This window comes from Suncus etruscus, chromosome 18 (assembly GCF_024139225.1).
Source record: "Suncus etruscus isolate mSunEtr1 chromosome 18, mSunEtr1.pri.cur, whole genome shotgun sequence".
Lineage (NCBI taxonomy): Eukaryota > Metazoa > Chordata > Mammalia > Eulipotyphla > Soricidae > Suncus > Suncus etruscus.
This window is the reverse complement of record NC_064865.1, coordinates 56,675,882-56,693,329: the sequence shown is the minus strand read 5'-3', so window position 1 is coordinate 56,693,329 and position 17,448 is coordinate 56,675,882. Positions and strand designations below refer to the sequence as shown.

Genomic DNA, 17,448 nt, shown 5'->3' with positions numbered 1-17,448 from the left:
GAGAAGTATTTGCAATGGAGATGTATATACATGTATATGCAAACTGTACAGGTATATATGAAGAATTTCAGGGGTTGGGAGAGAACTCAAAGGAGTGCATGTTTGCATGAAGGAGCAGTGGCATCATATAGTCCCTTGAGAGTGATGTTGTACTCCCCATTTCTCCCCAAAGAATTTCAATACATCAAGAAGAAAAAAAAGCAAAATCTCTGAACTATGAAGGACAAAATTCAGAATACAATATTCTGAAGAGACAGTATCCGAAATAGAATCACAATAAAGGACTCAAAAGTAAATGGAAATTAAATGAATGCACATTAAAACAGATATAACTTTCAAAGTCTGACATTATAAAAAAAAAATGAGCAAAAGAAATCCTTCAAATTGGTGGGACCATTTCCAACCAATAGTAAACTGATTTACCAAAGGACTGATGGAAAAGATTAGTTTAACTTTTCTTCTACTAGAACAAGAAATTAATTACGCTGAAGGAGATGGTCCACGAGGAGAAAAACAAAAAACACTAACCCCACTCCAAAAATCTGAAGCCTAAAGCCACAAAGGTACAAGGGAAACCGAAGCCCACCTACTCCCAGGGAGTCTGGCCCGGCGCAGGCCACCGGCGGGTCTGAGCGCAGGCGGAGCATCAGCGCCCTCTCGTGGCAGGACCGCTTGTGGGCCCGGGACCACAGAAGGGGCCTGAGTGGGTTTTGTTTAAAATTCCACCCAGGCCACAACCAATGCCAGACTCAGTTAACAACCTTTTATTTATCCTCATGTTACAACCGTCGGGAAGATTGGCTCGTCACAAGATATTATTAGTCATTGCAAAAAATTTTTACGGAAAGCAAGACTTATAAGTCAAATTCACTTTATGGAGGTAGTTTGGATGGTACCTGGGGGTGCAGCCCATATTCCTGGCTCCTCCAACTGCATGTTTTTGTTTTTATTATTTTTTTTTATGTCTACATCTAATTGTCTCTGCAATGTTTGTTGAAGTATCTTTCCTTTCATTGAATTCTCTTGTCATTTTTATTTTCTAGAAATCAACGGACAAGTGTAGGAACTTATTTGTAGATTCCTACATTCCTTCCAGTTGATCTGTAAGTGTATTCTTATTGCCTGCACCACAGTTTTGGTTGCTGGATTTTGCAGGTTTAAAATAAGAAGAAAACCTCCAACTTTGCTCCTCCTCCTCTTCAGCCTCCTCCATTATTTATCCTTTTCCAGATCTTTTTTGCATTGCAAATATTAAGACCAGTTTTTTAAATGTCTGCAATACAAAACAACCTGGGCCAGATTTTGTTTCTCTTAGATTGATTGAATTTATAGATAGATTTGGAAAGTGCTGCCATCTTCTCTGCGTTTTCACTCTTGTTTTTATTATTATTTTTATTGTGGCCGAAGTGAACTACAAATCTTTCACTAATATTTAAGGTCCAAAAAAAAAAATATTTAAGGTCCATAGTGACAATGAATCAGGGGCATTCCCACCACCAGTGATGTCTTTCCTCCACCCTTGTTTCCAGCATGCACCCCACATCTCCCTCCTTTACCCCCAGAATACTATTGTAACTGGTTCCCACTTGGACAGCTTGCTGTGAATTAGGTATAGACTCTGTTGTCGTTGACTTTGGGTTTGATGTTCAGGTCTGATCATTTTATTTTATTTCTGCATTTTCACTCTTAATCATAGAATGCGTCCTTGCTTATTTCTATCTTCGCTTTGTTAGCATCACATGGATTGATTTCCAAACTGGTGCGTGTTTCTTTGCGTCTAGTGTATTGAACGTTTTGCAACCCAGAGCAAGCAGGTCCGTCTGGAAATGTTCCTTGAGCCGCGAAATAAAACCTGCTCAACTGCTAGCAGGAACCGCATCTTCTAACCTGGAGGAGGCTTCTGTTAAAACTCTTTGGGCCGCAACTTTTTCCGCAGTCTTCCATTTGCTCCAGATTTTTCTGGGCAAGGAAAGACGTTGCCCTGAAGGACGTTCCTCTAATCTTAAGAATCCCGGAAAACCTTGGCACTTTTCAGGATCTGGGCTTCATGCCTGTTGAAAGTGAAAACAATTCTCTGCAGTTGTCTATAAACTACTACGAGTTTGGGGACAAGTAGAGCTGTCTTGGCCGGTTAGCTCAGTTGGTTAGAGCGTGGTGCTAATAACGCCAAGGTCGCGGGTTCGATCCCCGTACGGGCCAACTTAACTTTTACTGTGTTTGGATAAATGCAAGGTTTTGGCTACACAATTCTGGCTAATTAAATGAGCTTTTAAAAGTCTATTAGGGCCGAGGAACAGTTACAGCACTAGTAGTCCTGGCACCATGATCTCTAATATTCACCCCTGGCTTTGGCCTAGAGCCCCCCCAGAGCATCCCCTCTGTGGCCCCTGAGAATCCCAGGTCCCGCGGGAGGAAACAGCTCAGCATCCTGCGACTCTGGTCCTCGACCACCAGCTGGTGGATAGAGAATCCTCACTGGGGCTCCCCCCTGGGAGCCCATCCACCTTCAAACACACAATCAAAGAAACATTTTCTCTTCATTATGTAATAGTGGAACCTCTATGTACATACATACATACATAAACATATATATTGCAATTAATTGGCTTTCAACATAGCGTTTCCATTCGTTTGCTGCGTGGAAGTAGCTTTTCCAATTCATTTTATGAGGCTTCCAGGATACCAGTTTGGAAATCAATCCATGTGATGTTAGCAAAGCAAAAAGAGAAATGAAGGTTTTCAAATCATGCAAAAAAGACAAGTGACCAATCCAGTATTTCCTTCCTTTTCATAAACACTCGCAAATTTCTTCAATTTCATATCTGGCATTCCCATCCCCAAGAGAAAATTTGCTTAAAATTAAGACAAGTGGTGAGAACATATCACTTTAGAGCGGAAACAAGAACTCTTTTCTTTGACACATGATGTCAACAAAGCACTTGAGGTTAAAGGAGCAAAATTCTACACTAGAAAGAAACAAAATACATGAAAACAGAAGGCACAGGATAGAGCAGAACTTTTCTGATTTCCAGAAGTAGCTGTCTTCTACTACAGAAAAATTATAATGACTCTACCAAAAAAACAAAAATATTCAAAATTCATCAGTTAATTTAGCCAGTCAGAGAAAAATCAAGTAGGCTATCAATCACGTGCATATGTATTCAACAGCTAGTTGAAAACTATAGGAAAGTTACATTGAAATATATTTTTGAATATGAAACACCTGGATTCCCAAACATCTGGTGGACCCCAGAACTGAGCCACAAAACTGGTACTGCTGAGCACCGCATCTCCTGAGCGTGGAAAACCCTCACCAGTCACAACACCTAGGATTGTTTTTAACAAAACATGCCAGTTCTCTACCTGATTGTGGGAGGGAAATTAAATCAAAGGAGTGAAAAGATAAGTCGTATCTGTGCATTTGGAAGAGTCAAGCGCACCCACTTTTTCATTCTGCCACTTTTCCTTTCATCTTTAGATTCAGTAAAATCTCAATGAAAAGACCATCCATCTTTTGCATAAGTAAATCCAAAATTTATACGAAAATTCAAAAGATTTAGAGAGCTAAAACAATCTTGGAAAAAAACCCGGCCATTTTTACTTAAAGCAATTTTACAACCTATTTTTAAATGTTCTATAAATGTGTAATAGAGAGGCATTGTGGAGTCCCATAAATAGAGATAATGAAATTGAGATCAGAAGAATCTCAAATTCGTTCCACACTTCTACCATCAACTGGAAAGGACAAAAAATATTATATATAGTTCGTGGGAAATATTTTTAATTCAAGTTCCACAAATAGATAGCCATATAAAAATGAACACCCTTTGTCCTTGAGGAGAAAAATAAAACCGAGACAAATCAAGCAAAAGGTAAAAGTTCAACTTGTTTCAAAGAAAATAATCTTGTTCAGAAGAACATATAAAAGAATATATCTGCAACATGGAAGAAGGCAAACTTTTCTTAGTGTGTACATAAAATATGACAAGTTGGAATTTCAAAAGTTTTTAAATGTCTTTTTATTCGCATAAAGAGGAGGCTAGAGAGAGAGTAAAAGGGATGAAAAATAAATGCTTGCCTACCATTTAGCCAGTCCCAATAGTGATCGAGCAATATAAATTAAAACTAAAAGAAGATACCATGATGCACTCAATAGAATGATCAAAAGAAAAAACATACCAGCACTATTGATAGTCAAATGCAGAGCTTCCAGAACCCTCATATTTTGCTGGGGACAACACTATATGGCCACACGTTGGCGTGATTGATAGCTTTTCTTAAAGTTCTATATTTTCACTTTGACCGCTAGCCATTGACAGGCTGGCCATTTCACATTATCACCTTAGAAGGGTGGCCTGGAAACATAGGACTACTTATTTTTTAAATGCTTAATGCTGTTTATGATAGTGTTTATAGAAGTGTTCGTTTCAAATCTGAAAACTAGGCATCTCAACCATCCTTACAGCACATACAACGATTTTTTAAAAGCACATAAATGTATTTTTTTAGATAAAAACTTAATAGGGTTTTTGAAAATTGGTATTCATACAAAGACGACATACCCTCAACTACTTACAGAAGCAAGATCTTGAAGGAATCTCCTAGGTTCTCAGAGGAATCTCATCGGAGCATCTAGTTTGGAAAACTTATGTCCGGACAGGGATTTTCCTTGACGGTGTGGGCTGGGAAAGCAGAGAAACAAACGACCAGAAGATTTGGGGGGGAGTAGGGGTGGGGGAGTTGGAATGGTCTGTATTAATAGAAAAGTGTTTTTCTCTTTTTCAAAAGTTATAGTTGAGAATCAGCATTTGTTGATGATCTGTAAAAGGAACGGTAAAAACAATAATTACAACAACAAAGGCCAAAATATAGAAACGAACATATTGACAATCACTGAAGCTGGTGGCTGGGTTGCCACAAGGATTCTGTCTCCTAGGCACGTGTCTACAGGTCCCCATAAAACAAGGTTTTAAAAGAACCACCCAGGGGTGTTTCAAAAATGCTTGAAATGCACCCCAAAGTAGCCCCGAATGCGCCTGATCTTACTTAGGGGTGTCGAAGGAAAGACGGGGGCGCGGTGATCTGGGGGAACTTTGGGTCGATCCCCGAAACTTGAGGAACCTCCAACAAGCACAGTTTCGGGGATCCATCAAGCCAGCCCAGGGGGGAGGCGGGATCCTGTCGATCGAGGGGCGTTTTCTCGCCGATCCCGGGGTCCCGAGGATGAGATGCAGTGAAAGGCGCCCACGAATTTGGAGCCACCGAGCCCGCTCGGCTGGTCCTGGGTCCTTCGGGACCTGCTCCCTGTCCCTCTCCCGACCCCACTTTCTGCAGCAGCAGCGCCCTTGTGTGCAGCCGGTGCAGGGGAAACTGATGGGTGAATCCAAGGACTGCATCTCTGTCTCTCTGACTCTCTGTCTCTGTTTTTCTATCTCTCTTTCTCTCCTCCCTTCTTTCTCTCTCCCTCCTTCTCTCTCTCTCTCTCTCTCCCACTCTCCCTTCTTTCTCCCTCCCTCCCTCCTACATCCCCACCTCTCCCCACTACTTCCTCTCCCCCATCATTGGATCTGAAAGTTTTTAAATGGTAGTTTCTCTCCCCCTCTTTCCTTTCTTCTCTTTCTCTCTCTTCTTTCTCCCTCATCTTCCTCTCTCCCTCCTCTCTCTCCCTTCTCCATTCTTCCTCCCTCCTTCTTTCTCTCCCTCCCTCCTTCACTCTCCCTCCCTCCTCTCTCTCTCCCCTCCATCCTTTCTCCCATCATTAGATCTGAGATATTTTTTAAATTGTAGTTTTATCTCTCTCCTCTTTCTCTCCTCTCTCGTCTCTCTCTTCCTCTCCCCTCTCTCCTCCTTTTTTCTCCTCTCTCTCTCCCCCAACCTCTCTCCCATCATGAGACCTGAGATTTTTAAAATAGTCTTGGATGATGAGGGTCCTTCTGAAGACAGATATAACTGAACGTTATTGGGGTGGAGTGGGGCGTTGGTAGCAACAGCCAAAACCCAAGGTGCTCTTCAGTCCTAGGAACCTCCCCAAGTCCTTTTCCGAAGGGAAAATAGCCTTTTTAGCATAAAGAGAAAGTTCTTTTAGAAGAAAAATTGCATCCTCAGTTATTTCCCAAAAGGCTGTTACTTTCACTGACAATTTTAAGATGGTTCGAGAAAAAGGAACGAGCCAGCCAGGAGTCGAACCTAGAATCTTCTGATCCGTAGTCAGACGCGTTATCCATTGCGCCACTGGCCCAACGAAGGGAAAGGGCTTCTTAAAGTTCTTTGATGATCAAGCTTTAATTAGGGGCCCCAATTAGAATCTTAAGCAGCAACAGAGGCTGCTGGTTCAGGTATGAAAATGGAAACTAGAACCACAAAACTGGTGGCAAATAAATGTCTTTCATGATTAGTTTCCATGGCACCTTCCATTTCTACATTTGAGGCTGAGAATGTAGCTCAATGGAAAGGCACCATTTTGGTATGTAGGAGGCCCTGGACTTGCTTTCCAGCATCATAAATAAATAAATAAATAAATAATAAATAATAAATAAATAAATAAATAAACCAGAATGAAAAGATACATAAAAATTTGAGTATATACATGATAGAAAGAATGTCATTCTTTTAAAGTGATTTTTTGTTTTTCCTTTCTTTTCTCCTTTCAAGCAAATTTTCATCTTCACCTATTTTTTGAAAACTTGTGAGTTCTCTAGCTTTTGTATTCTAATTAATACTCTGCATTGTTTTCTTCTCATTTATATTTGTACTTAAGTTGGATAATTATACATAATAAATTTATAATTTACCCATGTTATTTTAATTAAAGGGCATAAAATATATGAGTTCGTTCGGGAAGATATTTGGTTGTAAAAATTACATCTTTTCATGATTTCACCATGACTCTTAACTCTCTCCTCTACCCTCTGAATGAATTATTGCTCTGTTAACAGTAAGAGGAAAGAGATGCTAACAGAGCAATAACTCAGAGGGTTGAGGAGACAGTCAGAATCATGCTAAAATTGTTCAGCGAATAAAAAAAAAAAAAGAAGCAAAAACTAATTAAAAAAAAGAAGAACCAGGAAGGGGAAAACGAAGCAATAATTATATAATGGTACCTATATATTTTTTAATTTTTAAAGGTACCATATCTTTTTTAAAAAAATACATTTGGCATAGAAACTTGGAATCTAGGAACAGACTAAATAAATTTAAAACACATGCTGCTGTTTTAAATATGTGTTAAATATGACCAAGTAGACAACTTGGTCCCTATTCGTTTTCCAAGGAAGATAAATAGAAGGATCTTAGAGGCGAAAGCGAAAACTGGTTGGTCTTTATTATTATTATTATTATTATTATTATTATTATTATCATCATCATCATCATCATCATCATCATTATTATTATTAATTTTATTGGTTGGTCTGAATTGCACCAATTTGCTGTGCATGAGTCCCGAGCAGTCCATGTCTCCTGCCAGGCTCTCTCCTCCTCCTTCGCAGTCACCAAACTTGAAGTGAGCTGGACCAGACAGTCTCTAGAAATACGAGTCTGGGTCCCCTGCAGCCTGCCCCCCGAATTCCGTGGCTGTCCAGGACACGGTTTCTAACCCAGCAAGTCCACGTTGCGACCTGGTCTAAGGTCCGCTCGAACCTCCAGCCCAGCAGTGGCAGTCTCGGGGTGCAGGGGACTGCTCAGGGCCGCAGTATTCTGGGGGAATCCCGGGTCTGCAGGTGGAGGTGCAGCAGCTTCCACCTCCTGGAGTTCCCCCACCCCAAAAGTGTGGAGAGGCTTTGAGAGATGCAGGGGAAGCCACAAGCAATAGACAGACATCAGGTCCTGGTGCAAAGGAGGGTGCTTGGAGTTGGGGAGTTGAGGAATCCAGACGGCGGGACAAAGGAGTTAAGTTTGGGACTGAGCCACTGTCCATGCCAAGGGGCATGGTCATGAAAACTCCTAGATCAGGACATTTGGTTGGTTCATTCCTCCCCTGCACCCAACACACCTTCCATCCTACCTTCTCCAGGAGTAGATGCTGCACCCAAGGCCTGTTATGGCGAAAAACTCCACACCATCAGCTGGGGTTTGCCAGCGCTTGCCAGCTTGGTTTCTCCCCCTTTGTTTCTCATTGGCTTGTTGGGTGTTTTGGATCATTGGCACTTTTTTGCCCATTTACTTATTCGCATTTGCAGTCTTGTCTACAAAGAAAGCCACTGGAAGAAATTGTAGGAAAAGCACGTCTCCTGCCTTCGAGATGGGCAACTGTGTAGTGGACAGGACTCAAGCACTGAGCGACAAGAAGAATTGAAGTTGTTCTGGACTTGAATTTTTTCTAGCCAAAGATCCAGTGGAGGGGGCAGGGGGAAGGGAAATACTACTTCTAGATCGAAGACCAATATTTGCAAAGCTCTTGGTTGCAGATGACAAAATAAATAAATAAATAAATCCTCAAAGTTCAAGAAGAGGAAAGAATCTAGCCATGTTCAGCTCTGCCTAATTCAAAATTTTTACCTATACCCCCAAAAAGTGTCTCCCACAAACCATGAAACAATGTTGTACATCTCAGAGAAGGTGCTGTTAGAAGAATTTGGACAGTGCGTGAAGAAATTTGCAGAATACTGTATATATTTTGCAAGAAGAAAAAAACCGTGTTTCCGCCCGGTTTCGAACCGGGGACCTTTCGCGTGTGAGGCGAACGTGATAACCACTACACTACGGAAACTCCTGCCAAGTCCTCTTTCTTTTCCCCAAGAGATTCGATCTAAGATCAATTGTTTCCATTCAAAGTACCATTTAAAATGCTTTTCCTTTTCTTATCTTTTTATTCATATGTATATCTTTCCCTCCCAGATACAGTGAAAAGCAGAGGGTTTGAGGTCCAGAGAGGTGCATGGTTATATGTCCAACCTGAGGAACTGAGCACAATCTAAGAGAAAACTGAAGTACCAACAAAAAAAGAATCGTGTTTATTTGACATTCAAAAGGCCATTATTTACAGAGAATTATCATCATTCCTTTACATTTACATGAATCTTCTTGGAAACAAAGACCTTTGGGTTGGAAATGAGGCTGTTGCAGACTGAAGAGGTGCTGAGTCAATTCCTGCAAATTTCCTTCTTCCAAAACAAGCCCCCAGTTATAGGGTGACTGTCATCCAGAGAGTGACCAGGTCGGGGACTGAGGTGTACTTGCAGAGATGGGCTCAGACTCCACCAACCTGGCTCTCCTTTGCCAGCCGGAGCCAAGTCTGCAGCTGCTGGGCGATGGCCTGTGGAGGGGCAGGAGAATGGACAGACCGAGGTGTGAGTAAAGGATGGGGACATGCAAATGACAATGCAAATCACCCAGTGCCAATCCAGTTTCACGGGGATATGTAAATGAGGATGTAAACCACCCAGTGCCAGTCCTGTTTCACTGGAGCCATGCAAATGAGAATGAAAAACAATCAGTGCCAGTCCTGTTTCACCTGAGCCATGTTAATGAGGATGCAAACCACCCAGTGCCAGTCCTGTTTCATCTGAGCTATGCAAATGAATATGCAAATCACCCAGTGCCAGTTCTGTCTTACTGGAGCCATGCAAATGAGAATGCAAACCACCCAGTGTCAGTTCTGCTTCACCTGGCGTCCCCGACGGAGGCTGGGAGAGTCTGAGGGTCTCTCGGGGGCCATGTCCAAACAGTGGGAGCTATTGGGGATGAGAAGGGCTGTCTCTGAGGGTCCTAAGTTCTGGGTCACACTGAGCACATGCCAGGGGTCTGTGTCGCCTGGGAAGAAAGGAGAGGAAGACCTATGAGTCAGAGCAGTGCCAGCTGGGGAGCAGCTGTTGCCCCCTACTCACCGTTCACAAAAAGCACCCGAGTGGCTCCTGGTGTCAGGCCCCCATAGTAGGCATTTGTCTGGGCCACAGCCTGGGCGATGGAGGAGAGGGCGAGCCCAAACACCTCTTCACAGAGGGCCAGGTGGGAGGGCAGTGCTGGGAGCCGCGAGAAGGGGCACTGAGGGCCTTCACAGGTGACGTCTGCCAGGAGGGGCGCTTTTAAGTGTGGGGTACCCACCCACAAATCCACCCTCTGCTTGGCCTGCTTCTACCTCGATCGATCTGCCTTTTGTGGCTTGCATCAAACCTTTTCTTGAGTAACTTGCTCTGAGCACCTGGTCTGGGGCCAGTAACAGTTTCACAGCTGGGCCCATGGCCCGGACAAGGACTCGCCAAGGGAAGAGCAGACTTGAGGGAAGGTCATTCGTGTTAATGACGAAGTGTGACCAGGGCAGCTTGGGGCGGTCATGCCAGCCTCATTGCTGTTGTGAAGACCCAGCTCCAACCTCACCCTGAGCTCTCAGGCAGCCCAGCACCCAGGCAGGTGGATTCAGGGCACTGAGCACGGCAGGGTACTCAGACAGGTGGGCTAGGCCCTGCACAGCTCACATGGCAGTTCTGGGGGCCTTGCCAGTCACTCACAGAAGCCAAACTCGGTACAGGTCTGATACAGCCACTGCCGGTCACCAATGCCAGACATTTGGGGTTCTGTGTTTCTCAGCTGTGCCACTGTCTCTGCCCGGGGAGAGCTCAAACATCTCTGGCCCAGGCTGTGCATGACCACCTGGAGGACAAGGAGGTTGTTTGGATCCCCTCAAGCACCAAATCGGGACCTGGAGACCACATGGATATCAACGCAAGTCAAAGATTCGAAGTCAGCTGGAGCAATACCACAGTGGCTGATCCGGGTTCCATCCCCAGCACCCCAGAGGGTTTCCTGGGCACCACTAGGAGTGACCCCTGAGCACAGACCCAGGAGTAATCCCTGAACACTACAGGGTGTGACCAGACTCAACCAACAAAATTTAGGGACCCTTATTGTGGGTGCTTGCCTAGGTCCCTGTAGATTAGATGAAGGTGCTAGGTCTAGTAATCTATTATAAATTTCTCGGACCCGTTTCCTCATCTATAATCGTGCCTCTCTCTAGGATTGTTGTGACAGTGCAATGAGATCACAGATGTTGAGCCATTCCCACTTGACAGCCGGGTGGGGCCAGAATTGGGGAGGACTCGTCCCACAGTGCTCCGGAGCGCTCACCTTGGCAGCCCGACGAAGCCCTCCGTAGGGCGCCGAGCGGCTGCAGTTGCCGGGCTCCGGGACGAGCAGCCCGCAGAGTTGCCGCACGCTCAGCGGCGCCCCGGCCTGCCCGTCGTACTGCACCGCGCCGCCCACCAGCGCCTGCAGCGCCTCCAGCAGCTCCGCCTGGTCCTCGGCGCCGTCCAGGTGCCCGCAGGCGCCCAGCTCGGTGCGCAGCCGGGCCCGGGCCGTCCCGCCCGCGCGCAGCCGCCGCTGCGCCTCCTCGAAGGCCGCGGACACGGCGGCGCGACACTGCGGGGAGCAGCCAAGGGAGCTGTCAAAGCAGAGCTGGGTTCCCGCCCTCTCTTGGCCACGCCCACATGACCACGCCCACATCTAGCCCCGCCTTCTGCCCAAGACCACTTGGTCACGCCCACATCCAGCCCCGCCTTCTGCCCAAGACCACACGGCCACGCCCATATCTAGCCCCGCCTTCTGTCTAAGACCACGCCCCTCAATGGCCTTTGGGGCGTTTTCTTTTTTTTTTTTTTTTTTTTTTTTTTTTTTTTTGGTTTTTGGGCCACACCCAGTAACGCTCAGGGGTTACTCCTGGCTATGTGCTCAGAAGTTGCTCCTGGCTTGGGGGACCATATGGGACACCGGGGGATCGAACCGCGGTCCGTCCAAGGTTAGCGCAGGCAAAGCAGGCACCTTACCTTTAGCGCCACCGCCCGGCCCCTTTTGTTTTTTTTTTTTTTTTTTTTTTTTTTTGTTTTTTTTTGGGGCGTTTTCTTGACGGCCCCGCTCAAGGCGGCCCCGCCTCCTTTCTCATGGCCACGCCCGGGCACCTTCATTTGCATGACCACGCCCACAAAGTATGTTGTCTCCTACAGAGCCAAGCCCCTTAGAAGCCCCTGTTTGCATAAGCCCCTCCCATTCGGCGACCCGCCCCTCTGGAGCTCCGCCTCCAGCCCCTGGCTTCTGCGTCAAGGCCACGCCCCTCAAGTCCTTTGGAGCGTTTTCTTCACGGCCCCGCCCACGGCAGCCCCGCCTTCTTGCATAAGGCCCCGCCCCTTGAGCACCTCTTTTGCATAGACACGCCCTCGTTTGACACGCCCCTCCTGAGCCCCGCCCATTAAAGAAGCCCTGCCCACCCCGCTGAAGTCCCTCCCTCTCGAGCCCCGCCCTTATAGTTAAGCCACGCCCATATAGGCAACGTCCTTTTAAAAACCACGCCCACTTTAGCCACGCCCCCATCCAGGGCCACTCATCGGCCTTGCTCAGGGGTTCCTCCTGGCTCTGCTCTCAGAAATCGTTCCTGGAAGGCTCAGGGGACCCTATGGGATGCCGGGATTTGAACCACTATCCTTCTGCATGCAAGGCAAACGCCCCACCTCCATGCTATCTCTCCGGCCCCAGTCTTACCAGCTCCTTTCTTTTGGGGGACCCACCCTCTTCGAGACCCCTCATTCCACCTTCTTCCAATCTCCCTTTTCCTCCTGGTCCCCATATTTCCCACTGCGGTGGGGCTCGACCACCTCCTTCCTACCTCGGGGGAACCGCCGATCTCGGGGTTCAGGAGGCTTCGGGACACCACCTGGCGTTGGGGAGAATGGGGAAGGTTTTGGGGATCCCCTCGCTGGCTCCTCCCCCGCCCCCTCGGTCATCCTCTTTTCCCTTCTGTCCTTACGTCGTTGTACCCGGAGAAATCCAGCACCGCGAGCACCGGGGCGGATGATGCGACAGCGGCAAAGAGGAGGTGCGGGAACTGCGGGCGAGAAGCGGGGTTTAAGAGGGATGCACCCCCGGGATGGCCCCTTCCTCCCGCCTGGGTCCCTCCTGGGGCCTGAGGCACGTCCAGGCCGTCTGTGCACGGGGGGTATTGTGAGGACAGTCCAGGGGGGCTTGGAAAATGGTTGGGGGCTCGCTCCGCTGTCTGAGATGACAGGCCCACCGGTGTCCCCACTTCTTGCACCTTCAGCCGGGCCCAGGCCGCCAGGGAGCCGGCGTAGGAGCCTCCGAAGCAGATCCAGGGACTGGAGGCCGAGATGTTGAGGAGACGAGGGAGGGCCAGGCGGGCAGAGACCACGTCGGCCAACCTGGGGTCCAAGGGCGGAGGGTCAGGCCTTGTCGCTGGAGGCCTGAAGGGGACCCCCCGTAGTGTAGGCAGGCTTCAGTCTCCAATGTGGTCTGAACAGGCAAGCCAGGACTCCTCATGGGCTCACAACGTAATGCAGGGGTCCCCACCACCACCACCCAGACTCCCCCTTCTTCCCTTCTGAGCTAGATGGGGAAGGAAAGTCAGGCCAGTTTCAGTGGGAAGGTGACAACTGTACGGTAGAGCTTGGGGGCAAAGAGAGACTCAGTAATGTCATCTACCCAGCCTGGGGAAAGAGGAGACACTATTTTTAGGGTCTTGGGATTGTCTTTCCCAGCCCAAATCTTTGTTTCCTTCCTAGCTTTCTAAGATGGTAAACACTGTGTATTGTCCAGCTGTAGGTGGACTCCTTGTAGCTGCAAAAAGACTGAGAAACTGAGAAAGAGACAGAGATAATAGAAGGGGAGACAGAGGAGAGAAAAGAGACAGAAAGGCATCAAGGAGGAAATATACAGAGATTCTGAAATAATATTCTTTCCTTACAACAACCATAACAACAATCTCAGGTTGTTGAACCCACGGTAAGAAGGCAGCATTATTCCAGGACCTGCTTTCTTTATACGTCACTGGATTTCAAGTCGCAGCTACCACAGACCTATGAATGATGGTCATTGAGAATTTATAGGACAGAGAAAGACACCAGGTAGGAGAGAGGTGAGAAGTCCTGAAGACTGAAAATGTGAAAGGGAGGAGACAGTGGGGCCTCTCAACAGGAGGGTCTCTAGTGGGGGAGGCTCAGATTATCTGGGGCACCTCCTAGAGCTCAAAGACCCAAAGACTGCGGAAAGTGTCCAGGACCTGCAAGGAGTTGGAACCCAGTGAGTGTGAGGAAGTGGAATGGGAAGTTACTTGGGGGACCCATCAGACCCCATGACCACAATGAAGACCAGACTCTATTCTGAGATTAGAAGGTGAGAGAAGGAGAGGGGAGAGAGAAAGACAGTGTAAGGAAAAAAAAAAAAAAAAAAAAAGATAAGAGAGCCAGAGACCCAGGAAGGACATAAAAGACTGAACAAGAAGGAATTATAGGACCAGATGGAGAGACACCCCCCCCCACTTTAGACTGAGGAGAGAAGAGACCCAAAGCAGAGAGAGATGCCCAGACATGGGTGTCCCTGGGCCAATGACCTCAACCATTTCCCAAGCTCCACTCACGCATGACGGCTGGACAGGAATTGGAGCTGGGCCATCTCCAGGCCTCCAGGGGGTACGCTCAGGCCATAAAATCTGTGTTCCAGGCCAATCACCAGGGCCCCCCAGGCTGGGGCCAGGGCTGCAGGATGCCCTAAGTGAGTGATATAAGAACCCCGGATCTCAGTTCTGTGATGGGAGACTCCTGGCCCTTCCCTTCCCCACCATGTCTTACCTCTCGTCACTGAGCCAGGCCCCAGGCTGCCTTCGCCCCCCAAATGCAAGAACACGGGTCCATCTGGGCTGGTCCAGTGCTGGTCATTCACCCAGTACCGCTGAGAGGAAAAGGGGCAGAAGAAATTCATCTTATTCTGTCCTTATTCTGTTTATTCCAGTCTCTAGTCTCTCCATCGTTCTTTCCATTCTTAATAGTATGTGGAATCGGTTAGTCATTTGTGTCTTGTGTCATTTGTTTCTCTTCTCCTTATCTCCCCATCTAGAATGTAGGATCTATAATAGCAGATTTGTGTGTGTGTGTGTGTGTGTGTGTGTGTTTGGGCCACACTCAGGGTTTACTCTTGGCAGGCTTGTGTAGTATATGGGATGCCAGGGATCTAACCCAAGTTGACTTGTGCAAGGCAAACACCCTATCCCTGTGCTACATCACTCTGACCCCAAAATTTTTATGAGTATTTTCACTCCTCTCTTCATGGGGTGAAGGAGAGTGGCTATTCACAGAGGCTGGCACTTGCTATGAATAGAAAGAATTATTGAATATGAAAGAAAGAATGGTTGAATATGAAACAAAGGCAGATGGGTTTAGGAGTAGCTAAAAGAAAAGCCTTTGGAGACTGGGAATAGAGTAGATGTGAAAATAAGGGAAATTGTCCATTTTCTGAGTAGTTCATTTCTTTTTGTCTTTCCCATTTTTATTGGGGCACTGTGATTTACAGTATTGTTAATGATGATTTCGTGCATCATTCCAACACCAAACCTACCACCAAAATAGTCACTTTGATCCCACAAGTCCCAAGGACCCACTGTGACTACTCCTACGCCAGGTAAACTTAGTTCCATAGACAAACTTTCCAGTTCAGATGCCTTTGGCCACTCTGCTGCTTTTTATCTCAAATATGCAAGAGGTTTGTTTTTCTTTTCGTATTGTGAGAGAGGCAACAACTACACACGAACAGATAAATAAAGCAAAACTAAAATTCTATAAAACTAGAAATATCTTTCAAATAAAGTAGAAGAAAAAAGGCTAGATCCATAGTACAACTGGTAGGACGTTTGCCTTGCACTCAGCCAACCTAGGGCTCAATTCCTGGCATCCCATGTAGTCCCTGAGCCTGCCAGGAGTAATTTCTGAGTGTAGAGCCAAGAGTAATCCCTAAAAACCTCTGGATGTGACCCTTATATAAACTCCTTCAAAAATATTTTTAAAAAACTATACTTTTACAGCTATAATATTTATAAGTGAATAGTCGAAATAATTCTATGTGAATAGATTTAACATGGCTTTATAGGAAGTAGGCACATTCTACAAATAGACAATTTAGCAAGAGTAAGGAGGAGAATTGAAAATAAAAGGCAAGTCTGAATTAGCCTATACCAGTAGTCGACAACCTTTTTTTTTTTTTTTCAACTGAGCAAAATCTCGCCAAAACCACGATTGAAATTTATTTTGAGAGCCACACAGGGCGATCACTGACAGAAGCTAGGATCAGAGCCCTAATTCCTGGAGCGGCTCCCCGGCACACAGAAGAGCCAAATTAAAAGTGGAAAGAGCCACATATGGCTCGCGAGCCGCAGGTTGCCAACCACTGGTACAAATACAAATATAGAAATATAAAGGTGTGATTTTTATATTTCCTGAAAAGGTTTCATGGACCTTTCTTGCCAGGGAACCATACGAAGATGATGAGTTTAGGGTTCCACGTAAGCTGGGAGAAAGAAGAGAGAGTGACAGAGTTATAGGATGAAGGCCAAGGGACTGAGGGGCCAAGGAAAATAGAAGACAAAGTAGAAGACTAAGGGGATGGAGAGGTTTCATGAAGGCCCTGAAGGGACGTTGACCACAAATTAAGGTGCATGAGAGAGACAGAGAGATAGGGCCTGAGGTATGGTAAAAAAAAAAGAACAAAAACAACCTGAGGTCCAGAAAAGAGTTCGAAAAGGCCGGGTAAGCAGAACCTCACCTGCAGGAAGGTCCGGGCATCCGATGCATTGAAGGGGTCCAGCGGCTGCTCCAGCCAACCCTCCTTTGGGAGAGCCATAGGCCCAGGGCCCAGGCCAAGGCCTAGGCTTGAACTCTCCTGAAACTTCTGAACTTGCTCTCCCAGGCGCCTCAGCAGGGAAACTGGGGGACCAGAGAGGAGCAGAAGTTAGACCAGGTCTCCTCGGGGGTTCTTCTTGCCCTTCAACAACTCTTACCTGGAACAGAGAACCCCCAGAGGGATATCAAGAGCAGAAGGCCCAGCCACACAGAGGCCATGGCGTCCTGTGAGACTTCTGGACCAGAGTGCTGGGCACTGTGTGGTTCTTACTCACTGTCCTTTATCACATCCTAGACTTGGAAATCAAGAGGCTTCTTGTCAAGCCCAAGCAATCACCCTGGGTCTCAGGTTTCTTTCTTTCCAGAAGCCATGGCTTCTGTCAAGCTTCTATAGGAGTCACTAACGCGGGTAGAGACTCCGGAGTCTGGGCTGAGAGGCTGCTGAGGCAGCACCTACATAGCCAATATTTTTCTTTCAGCCCTGCCATTGCTCCTCTCTCAGCACTGTGTGCTCCCTCCCCTTGGGTCACTCTGTGTCCCTCAGTGTGCCTCAGTCTCCCTCTGTCTCCTTGAGTCTCTCACCTTCCGTGCTGTTGTATTTCCATCCACTCTGTACTGCAGGATTCTTGACCAGTCTTGCCTCTCTCTGCTCCTGAGTTTGCTTTCAAGTACCCCCCCCCCCCCCTTTGCTTTATTTGTTCCTCAGCCTTCCACCTCTCTTTCAACCACTTCCTCCCTACTTAGGTTTCTCTTTCTCCATCTCTCCCAGTCTTTTCAGCTTTCCCTCTCCCTGCTCCTCATCACCTACCCTGGCTCCTTACGCATCTCACTCCTCACCCCACCA

At 46.8% G+C, this 17,448-nt stretch overlaps 2 protein-coding genes and 3 non-coding genes across 5 annotated transcripts in view; 2 read left to right on the top strand and 3 right to left on the bottom strand.

Annotated features, from left to right (window-relative positions):
* The window catches only part of LOC125996117 (histone H2A type 1-B), a 949,462-nt gene that overhangs the window by 197,334 nt on the left and 734,680 nt on the right, over window positions 1-17,448 (top strand). The gene's annotated exons all lie outside the window — the stretch shown is intronic.
* TRNAI-AAU (transfer RNA isoleucine (anticodon AAU)) lies at window positions 2,126-2,199 on the top strand. Its single transcript has one exon. It is a non-coding gene; the product is annotated as a tRNA-Ile (tRNA).
* PRSS16 (serine protease 16) lies at window positions 5,150-16,823 on the bottom strand. The gene is made up of 14 exons (XM_049764829.1): window positions 16,763-16,823; window positions 16,528-16,688; window positions 14,565-14,664; window positions 14,354-14,483; window positions 13,016-13,139; window positions 12,731-12,808; window positions 12,590-12,637; window positions 11,062-11,352; window positions 10,446-10,587; window positions 9,825-10,004; window positions 9,605-9,750; window positions 9,203-9,253; window positions 7,596-7,776; window positions 5,150-5,370 (listed from the first exon to the last, which is right to left on the bottom strand). Exons 1-14 carry the CDS (start codon window positions 16,821-16,823, stop codon window positions 5,150-5,152), a joined length of 1,914 nt encoding a protein of 637 aa, XP_049620786.1.
* Window positions 6,166-6,238, bottom strand: TRNAR-ACG (transfer RNA arginine (anticodon ACG)). Its single transcript has one exon. It is a non-coding gene; the product is annotated as a tRNA-Arg (tRNA).
* On the bottom strand, window positions 8,635-8,707 carry TRNAV-CAC (transfer RNA valine (anticodon CAC)). Its single transcript has one exon. It is a non-coding gene; the product is annotated as a tRNA-Val (tRNA).